The sequence below is a fragment of the Phaseolus vulgaris genome, chromosome 6, assembly GCF_000499845.2.
Source record: "Phaseolus vulgaris cultivar G19833 chromosome 6, P. vulgaris v2.0, whole genome shotgun sequence".
NCBI lineage: Eukaryota > Viridiplantae > Streptophyta > Magnoliopsida > Fabales > Fabaceae > Phaseolus > Phaseolus vulgaris.
This window is the reverse complement of record NC_023754.2, coordinates 17,195,265-17,205,934: the sequence shown is the minus strand read 5'-3', so window position 1 is coordinate 17,205,934 and position 10,670 is coordinate 17,195,265. Positions and strand designations below refer to the sequence as shown.

Here is a 10,670-nt window from a genome sequence, read left to right as displayed (position 1 = left end):
TATCAACATTGATTAATGGTCAGGCAGCATCACGAATGTTTCTTTCTCATCCTTAATATAAAAAGAAAATTAATTATAATATATTTTTTAAATATTTTCAATTTTTTATATACAGAAATTTATTTTATATAAAAAAATTAAATTTATTGTTAGTTACTGAATTTTCATATTTAATGCTGATGTGAAAGTTTTAATAAATTACATAATGAAAGTTCGTTTGTCATAAATGATAACATCATTTAGAATTCACTTCAATAATTTTTAAAGTATAAAAGACACATAATCAATAGATTCTATTAAGAACTAAAACCAATTTCAAAATCCATTTTAATAGTTTTTAAAGTATAAAGACAGAAATAATTAATAATTTGATTAAGAACTAAAATCAGTTTTAAATAAAAATTACAAATATAAGAACAATAGTTTCATTAAGAACTAAAATCAATTTCAAATAAAAATATAAAAACGAAAAGTATATTGAATCCAAAAAAAATTAATTAGATTCTACAGATTGGGACATACAATCACTGGTATTTTTATACTGCTGTCTGCAATTCTAAGGTTGCAAAAGTGATTTACAATTCTAAGTTTGGAAGTGATGTTATAAAAGATTTTTAAATTTTTTTAAAATGTATACAAATTTGATAAATTAATATAAAAGAATTTATAAATATAGATTAGAATTAAAATAAATTAAAATTAATAAAATATAATATTAATAATTAAAATTAATCTTTTATTTATTATAATATGAAAATTAATATTAATAATTAATAAATAAATTATAAATGTTAAATATATATATATATGCTAAAATATAATTTATATATATAATCAATATATATTTTATTAACTTTTACAAAAAAATAATGTATAATTCTCTTTCCCCTCAAATCCATTCAGAAGAAAGTTTTGGAAAAAAATTCTCCTAAAGTATTTTTATTCTCGTTTTTTCAACTTTCATCCCTCTTTATCTTTCTCTGTCTTTCTACACTTGAATGCAAACAACCCATAGTAATGAAAGATAAAAATGTTATAAAGATAATACATTTATTAATAAATGAAATTTGGTTATTTTATTCCAATCATCTCACTTAAATATAACAGAAAATTTCAATTTATAGAAATATATTTACTTTCTATATGTTTCTCTAAAGGCCAAATGAAGCATTGACTAGATAAAGTATCAAACTATTAAGGAAAACATTTGATAACAACAAGCCAAAACATTAAAATTCTTATTGGCTTCTAAATTTGAACATTATCTCAAAAGCAAGAATAATGAAACACAAAACTAACAGAGTAAAATTAGCATAGTTTTTTCATAGTAAATTGTCCTTTTAAAAAATAATCTCTCTTTGTTGATTAAGTACATAACCATTTTTAATTAATTTTTTTGCACACAGATTAACTTTATAATCACTAGGTGGTTAGCATTTGGTTTTATCGCAATCACTCTGCATTATGCAGGTAACCTTGTTTCAAACAATATCATGGGGTCTAAGCCCAAATTTGACAAAAGGGACCATGTGTTGTTGTATGTTTCGAATGCAGAGAATCCTAGGCTGAGTGGAATTATAGAATCTCCACGTTCAGGACAAAGAAAATCAATGTTTTTTTGTTTAACAGACTTGGTTTGTTTATATATATTAATAATGTCAAAATGGGAAGCTTCAAATTTCATAGGGAAACTACCCATTCGTGTCTTGGCAAGGTCGTTGGCAGTTGGCACTTGCAGTTGCTTCCAACAACAAGTCATGTTACTAACATTACTTGTCCTTCCACTCATGTTCGTTGCTTTTACTCCTCCATTAGATCCTCTCTTTCTCCTTCTCCCTCTCTCACACACATTTTCTGGGTTACTCTCTGTGTAATCAATAGTTTCAAGTGTGGACTGGATATAGCTTATACCACTACCCTGTGTTTATCTTCATGTAAAGTTGTCTGCTTTTTTCTTTTTTTTTCTGGGTGGTGAAAATTTTTTGTCTTCTTTTATTGTTAACCTATGTAATTTTGAAATTGTAATTTGTTGTGTTTGATTGTGAAATTGTAATCTATTGTGAGAGGTGTTGATCATGCATCACACACACACATTTTCTGGTTCACTTTCTATGTAATCAGTAGTTTCGAGAGTGGACTGCTTATTTAATACTATTTCCCCAAGTTAATCCTCATATAAAGTTAGCTGCTTTTTTCTTTTTTTTTTCTCTGAGTGGTTAGAAATTTTTATTTATTTCTGTTTTATTACTGTTACCTATATGGTTGATTGTGAAGGTGTGATCGATTATTGAGTCCTGATCATGCTGCATAGTTAGGTCTGGAATTTCAATTTTGATTTATGTTTTATTGTTAAGATGACTGAAAGTTTCGTTTTTGGGTGTGTTTTGGTGAAGGGGGAATGAGAAGAACTTGCTAAGCTTGGAAAATTGGTAATTTTTGCTTTGAACTACAGTGTGTGATGGAGTTTCCTTCCTTTTATCGTTTGAATGTTTGGAGGGCTTGTGCAAATATGCGAGTTTGGACCCTTTTCTTACTCCTGCTGCTGCTACTGGAGACTGGTGTTGTGTGTTCTAGTTCTGACTACTTGGTTGGTCTTGGAAGCTATGACATTACAGGCCCTGCTTCTGATGTTAACATGATGGGGTATGCTAACACCGGACAGACTGCATCCGGAATTCACTTCAGGCTACGGGCTCGTGCTTTCATTGTTGCAGAGCCAAAGGGGAAGCGGGTAGTGTTTGTAAACCTTGATGCTTGCATGGCTTCACAGATTGTGAAAATCAAAGTAATTGAGAGGTTAAAAGCAAGGTACTAGCAGTGTCTAGTTCAATTATCAAGAGTTAACAAAGAAATTGCAGTATCTTGAGAAAATTTACTTTATTTCTGCTTGTAGTAAAACGGATCTAAATACTCTGGAAGTGAGCAATTCGATTCAGAGAGTAAAATAAGCAAATCTTTATCATTGATGAGAAAAAAATGGCTGATATTACAGACACATACATAACAAATAATGATTGTATTAGAATATGAATTGTTGATTTTTTTCATCAAAGCTGGAAATATCAAAGATGAATGAATCACATTCTTGTAAGACTTTTTTAATCTCAATAGTTGTGTGATTAAAGTACTATTTTCATTTTGTTTGACAGATATGGTGATCTATATACTGAAAATAATGTAGCCATTAGTGGAATTCACACTCATGCTGGTCCTGGGGGTTATCTCCAATATGTTGTTTACATTATAACTTCTTTTGGATTTGTGCATCAGTCCTTTGATGTCGTTGTCGATGGCATTGAAAAAAGTATTATCCAGGCCCATGACAATCTCCGCCCAGGGTCAATATTTGTCAATAAGGGTAAGGGATACAATTTGCATACTTTCTTCCTTCCTAGGCCTTTATGTACCATGTGCAAACATGCGATCCCACACACACCTTTTATATCAATTTACTTACCACAGATGGTATTGTGCTTGTGCATACTATTGAATAATTTCAGAAAAGATGAAAAACTACAGGAACTGAGTTCAGCTTTACATTTTGTGTTGTATGTTTTGAAAATTTGAAGTAAAAAAAGCATATGACCTTAAGTTGGAGGAGGAATTGGAGTTTCTTACTTTTATTTCAATATTGGAACATTTGTGAAGTTATTCTTTCAAGACCTCATCACAACTTTCGCTTGAATTCTTATATGTGAACTTTAGTGTTAATTACTACTCTGTACCATGTATGTCTGGCTTGGTTGATCAAATACCCAACTTAGAAATATGATAAGAAAGAGGAAATAAATACGAAACACACAGCAGGGATGAAGTAGAAGCATACAAAGTTTATTTATTTTTTCTCTAATTGGTATGTATGGTTCAAGTTTAATACTAGATCTCCATTGTTGTACTAGTTTTGTTGTAGTATGAAATCACAGGATAAAATGATTACTGCTGATCCTTTTTCCTATCTTTAGGTGAACTTGGATGGTAATAACTTATAACTCATTGGAAGGTTATCTTATACTTGCAGGAGAACTCTTAGATGCTGGTGTAAATCGCAGTCCCAGTGCTTATCTAAATAATCCTGCTGCAGAGAGAAGAATGTATAAGTATAATGTTGATAAAGAAATGACTCTTTTAAAATTTGTTGATGATGAATGGGGACCTGTTGGATCCTTCAATTGGTTTCCTACTCATGGAACATCAATGAGTCGGACAAACTCATTAATTAGTGGGGATAATAAAGGTGTAGCGGCACGATTCATGGAAGATTGGTTTGACCAAAAAGGTTATGAAAAAACTGATTCTGCTCAATTTGAAGATGGTGGTTTGCCTCGAAAAATCTCAAATATAATTCCTAGCCTTCACAATAATAGTAAGATGCTTATGCTTTGTTTTTCTATGTAGTAATGCATCTGTTATTGAAATTTTTAAATTCTTTTCCAACACTGATCTAAGAAGCAAAAGATAAATATCCTAATTAGTAGCATGAAAATTAGAGTTTTATATGTCAGGTGGATCCATCATTTGGAATGCTAACACAGTTTGAAACCCTTGATGGTGATGTAGTTGAGTTGAGACTGTACAAACGTCATAAATTGTTTCATACTGTGTTTGAAGAACAACACAAACTTTTAAATGTTACAAGCCTTTCCAGTTTGAAATTCCTAAGATTTATTGACTATTGTCTGCATACAAGAAGAGAGAGAGAGATGAAAATATGCAAGTTACAGCTAAGTGAGCAGTCTATTGAACAAATGATGCCTTACTTTGTATGATTGAAGTTATGCAACTAGGTCAGCAGTAGTTAGAGATCTTATTACAAAATGAACTTTAAACCTAACTCAACCTCATAAAACCAACTCATGGGGTGAGATTTGCACTCACTTATATACAATGAAATATTCTTATTTCTAGTCGATGTGGGATCTCCAACAGATCTGAAAATAACAAATGAATGATACTTGTATTCTCGTGTAAAATTCATTGGTGCAGAGCATGAATTACTGGAAATTGCTACCTCCTTTCAGTCTTCTCCTGGTAGATCAGCAACCAAAACTTTGAGTGTTTCTAAACGTGTGAGAGGTGCTCAAAGGAAGGTTGACAAACCTAGATTTGTATCTGCATTCTGCCAATCAAATTGTGGAGATGTTAGTCCAAATGTGCTTGGAGCATTTTGTACAGATACTGGATTACCGTGTGACTTCAATCATAGTACATGTGGAGGCAAGAATGAACTATGCTATAGCCGAGGACCCGGGTAACTTTTTATTACATACTCTGTCACAAGTGCATGGAAATGTCATCTAAGCCTTCTCAATTACTAAATTGCATCCCACAATTTATGTGATAGCTACCCAGATGAATTTGAAAGTACACGCATTATTGGAGAAAGACAATTTAGAAAAGCAGTAGATCTTTTTAATGTTGAGGATGAAGAGATTGAAGGGGAGGTTGATTTTCGACATGCCTATGTCGATTTCTCCCAACTTGAGGTAACCATTTCTGATCAAGGAGATTCTGAGGTTGTAAAGACATGCCCTGCTGCAATGGGGTTTGCATTTGCAGCTGGAACAACAGATGGACCTGGAGCTTTTGATTTTACACAAGGTGATGATAAGGTAATCATTCATTCGTATTGCATTGTTCTAGACAGTAGTCTTAAATACTTATTTTTGTGTATGCTTATTATTTGTTCTGATGTGTGTTAGGGCAATCCTTTCTGGAAGCTGGTTCGCGACTTGCTTAAGACACCAACCAAGGAACAAATAGAATGTCATCGCCCCAAACCCATTTTGCTAGATACTGGTGAAATGAAGAAACCATATGATTGGGCTGTAAGTTACTCATGATTCCTTTACCTTGGTTCAGTTTAATTATCTCCTCTGTGTTGGTTGAATAAGGACTCTTTTTAGCAATTAGCATATATAATTCAGTCACCTCACCCAGTCTTATCCTTAGGTAGACTTTGTAATGTGAATTATCCCATGCCAGTGGCTACCTTTTACCATGACTTTTGTTTTATGTGGAAATTGCTGAGTTGGGTGGCTTCTTCTGTTCTTTATTTTCTATTTTTGTCAAAATTTGGTTCCAACTAACTATATGAAGTTGTTGATATAAATCAAGTTTGATATAGAGGTTGAGATAAGATGAAGTAAAGGACATATATATTGTAGATAAGAATTTTGACACATGAGGATCTATTATTTAATTGCATAAATTGTATTTACTGATCCAATGCGTTTTAAATCTTTTCCCAACCATGCTGTTTGTTAATAGAAGTTCTGTATACAACAAGTTTTACTGTATAGCTTTCAGGTCATGCAGATCTAGTATGTGCTGATAAAAAGTATTCTTTACTTGTATGAAGCTTTCATGTTCATGTTAATTTTGCAGCCTTCAATACTTCCTATTCAGATCATTCGAATTGGGCAATTGGTCATTCTTTGTGTACCAGGAGGTACCAACTTGTCTCTTCCTCTCTTATTTTACTGTAATATGCTATTGTTGGAATCTTACTTCATGTTCTCAACTGTTGTTTCGATTATAACAGATAAGTACATCTAATGAAAAATAAACATGGCTAAACCTTACTTTACAATTCGGTTTGCAAGATTGAGTTTGGTCTAAACCTACATTTTAAGATAAAATCTAATTTATTGTGCAGAAGCTTATAAACAAAAATACTTAAATTTCATACTAATTAAAAATGTTAGTTAATTTTTTTTAATTTTCTTGATTTCATAAAATAGAAAAGTACATTTTCTAAATTACCCTTAATCATATTTATTAGAGATGATACACAGGTTTAAACATTAAGACATTTTGAAACAGTAACATTGAATATGGTTAAGTTACTTGGTATTTACTTGTATTCATATTCACCAAACATGATCACTTTCTTGCTTATATTTGAGTTTAGAGGGAGTATCATTAATAGATTTTTTCAAAATTAGCTGTTAGTGACCTTAAATTGATAATGGGCATGGGGGCTTATTCGTTGTTACTCATTATTACCATTAACAGATATGTTCACATCAAAGTGGTTAAAGCTTAACACTTACTAGTCTCAGAGGTTGGGGAGTGTAATTAAAGCTTCTCTTAAGGGCATAAAGTGTAGTTAACTTAATTATATTTCATGGTTATTGTTTTCCCCGTCGAAAGTGATGGTTGTTTATGTATTCATTTAAGTGTTTGTGAAACAACTTATTTTTGGTCCTCATAATTCTTCTTAGAGCTTCATACTTGTTTTCCATTGTTTTCATTTGACAGAACTCACAACAATGGCTGGGAGGCGTCTTCGTGATGCAGTGAAGACAGTGCTAACTAGTGAAGATGATTTTGAATTTGATAACATTTACATTGTTATAGCAGGGTTATCTAACACTTATTCACAGTATATCACTACATATGAAGAGTACCAGGTGCAAAGATACGAGGTAAGTCGTAAGAGCATGAAACTCACAACAAACATTTGACATTTCTATAGATTACTTTGAGTGATCCAAATTCTTAATCACATCATATTATTCTGTATTGACAAAAGATAGATGGAAACAGACATAGACTTTCTTAGCATTTTTGAAAATTTGTTCCTACAATTCAGTCATATGCTAGAGCTAGACTAAACATTGTGCACACTTGTGTGCATATGTGCTAACATTTTTGAGTAGATATTCTATATAACTTTCTGACTTTAATTTTATTGTTGTCAGGGTGCTTCTACACTGTATGGCCCCCACACACTGAGTGCATACATTCAGGAGTTTAAGAAACTTGCAATGGCCCTCATCAACGATGAAGCAGTAGAAGCTGGTCCTCAACCCCCTGATCTCCTTGGGAAGCAAATAAGCTTACTTCCACCAGTTGTGGTGGATGGAGTTCCCCTTGGAGTAAATTTTGGAGATGTTTGTGCTGATGTAGAGCAGAACTTCACCTTCAGTAGTGGTGACATGGTGACAGCTTCATTTTGGACTGCTTGTCCTCGCAATGATCTTATGACTGAAGGCACCTTTGCACTGGTGGAGTTTCTCCAAGAAAAGGATGCTTGGATTCCTGCATATGATGATGATGATTTCTGTCTGCGCTATAAGTGGTCAAGGCCTTCCAAACTCAGTTCAAGGAGTAGAGCAACTTTGGAATGGAGGATACCACAGGGTGTGACTCCTGGTGTATACAGATTTAGACATTTTGGTGCTGCAAAGGGTTTATTTGGATCAATTCATCACTTTACAGGTTCATCAAGTGCCTTTGTAGTAGCCTAAACTAAAAAATGGAGACATATTATTGCAGCCATTACTATAATTATGATTTGTTTTGCTTAACTTTAACATAATCAGAGCATAATCAGTTCAATCCTAGTGAAGGTTGATTCAACTATGATCATCTTTATCCTTTTTCCCACAAATTCTACAGCTAACATTATATCTCTACCATGTAACATATAATAAATATTCTACTTTTGTTATAAATGAAAGAGGCCTATTTCAATAGTTGGTAAATGATAATTTCTTTTAACTATAATATATTTATAAGTTTTCATATATTAAATATCATTTCTACAAATTCTTCTGAAACAAAAATTTAATGTATGGTATTTAATAAATTTTTTGACATCTTATAATTATAATTATTGTTGTTATTGCTGATAAAAAAAAATTATTGTTGTAATTATAGAAATAAATAAATGATCATTAAGAATATTAAAATTTAAGAATATATATATATATATATTAGGAATTTTTTTTATTTATTCTTATATCGTATATTTGTTATTAAATAATATTAAATCTCTTCTTCTATTTATTTTATCATTAAAATAAATGAAACACATGTTTTGTCTTAATTGATCACATATATAGTAATTTTTTTTATCTTTTTTTCTTCCTTTAAAAGTATTGTTGTCAAATATTTTAGATGAAGAATGAGTTAATTTTGATTTAATTATTTTTATAAATCATTTTAATTAATTTTATAAAAAAATTAATTATTTTTAAACTATTTACAAGTCTTATTTTTTAAAAACTTACTCAAAATTTCATTCTACATTAATATTATTAGTTATTAAATAAATTTGAAAACTCACTTGTCAATAAGTTAATTAACACAACTATATATATAATTTTAATGAATCAACATAAGTTAAATAAATATTCTTTTAATAAATTAAATATATATTATTTTAAAAATAAAATTTAACATAATAAATATTAGATTATTTAAATAATCAAACTTAAAAGAAATTTGATGGAAATTTTCAAAATTTAAACAAACATTAAACTATATTTAAAAAAATTAACATAATAAATATTAGATTATTTAAATAATCAAACTTAGAGAAATTTGTAGGAAAATTTCAAAATTTAAATATACATTAAAACTATCTCGATTGTATTAAATTAAAAAAAGTTTGATGATGAAATTTTTTCACAAAATATTAAAGATATGTTTGGTGGATAAAATATAATAACAATTTAATATAAAAAATAATTTTTAAAAATATAATTAAAATAAGATTTAATATAAAATATATTAATAAATATTAAAATATTTCATTTTTTGCATTATTTAGTTATTTATTTATTATAATATAAACATAATATTAATGAAATACTAAAAGTATAGTTATATATAAATTATTATTTATATTTATAATTTAATTAATTATATAAACATAAAAACTGATTTGGCTTTTGCATTAAATGTTTTTAACAATTAATTGGAGTTTAAATAATCTGCTAGCTCCTGATTGTTAATGATTCATATTATCTCTTTCAAATGAGTTTTTTCAAGATTGCTTCAAGCTTAGGATTTTTTCTAAGAATGGAATAAGATTGCTTTGTATTTTTCATTCTCAATCTGTGATTGTACCAGGTGTTATCATTCTTTTTATCTCTTGACTATTTTATTTATGTGGTGCAGATCCAAAGGTTGTTCTCTGATCTGTGGTGTTGTTTGTCAAAGGTGATGTGTGTTCTCGAATGGTTCAAGATCACTACTTTGGTTTGTGTTGTGTAATCAAGGTGTTTGATTGCTTAGTGGAATTTCCAGAGGTTTCTCAGGACAGGATGTAGCTTTTGGTAAAGAATGAACCAGTATAAAACTTCCTGTGTTGATCTTTCTATCCCTTATCTCATTTAAATTTGTTATGCTTTGGTTTTTAATAGATAAAAATAATCGATTGTTTCGCAAAAACAACTGGTTGATTTTCTAGAACCATATTAAAAACTGATTTGTTTTTGGCTGAACTGATTTCTCCTTTATTGATTTCTCATTGACTTTCTCTATACCTTCAACATTTGCGAAAATCATACATAAACAATTCACAAACAAGCAAATTGTGATGGTAATATGAACCAGAGTTGTTTCCAGGTCTAATCTACCATATGAAGCAATCTAAGATAGTCTTGCTTATTTTTGTCTTCGAAAAAATTGTTCTAACAAAAGTTAAGATGATATTTTTTGCTTTAAAAATCCCTTTATAATTTTTTCACCTTTTTTTCTGGCTTTTAGCTGTTTTCATTTACACTTTTAGGTGAGAGATGAGATTGTATACTGTCTTTGAGAACATATATTTTGTAGTTATTGAATTCAGGAAAAACCAACAATGATAAGATTTTGTCTTCATATATTTAAACATTTTCAATACATACACCAAAATTATGAATGCATTAGATTTAGAT

At 30.0% G+C, this 10,670-nt stretch overlaps 1 protein-coding gene across 1 annotated transcript; it reads left to right on the top strand.

Moving 5' to 3' along the window:
* Positions 1-1,773: 1,773 nt before the first annotated feature.
* Positions 1,774-8,367, top strand: LOC137831422 (neutral ceramidase 1-like). Its single transcript, XM_068639092.1, has 10 exons — positions 1,774-1,934; positions 2,394-2,808; positions 3,150-3,358; positions 4,019-4,363; positions 4,984-5,248; positions 5,342-5,609; positions 5,700-5,825; positions 6,385-6,448; positions 7,261-7,427; positions 7,704-8,367. Exons 2-10 carry the CDS (start codon positions 2,459-2,461, stop codon positions 8,250-8,252), a joined length of 2,343 nt encoding a protein of 780 aa, XP_068495193.1. The 5' UTR covers positions 1,774-1,934; positions 2,394-2,458; the 3' UTR covers positions 8,253-8,367.
* The last annotated feature ends 2,303 nt before the right edge of the window (positions 8,368-10,670 follow it).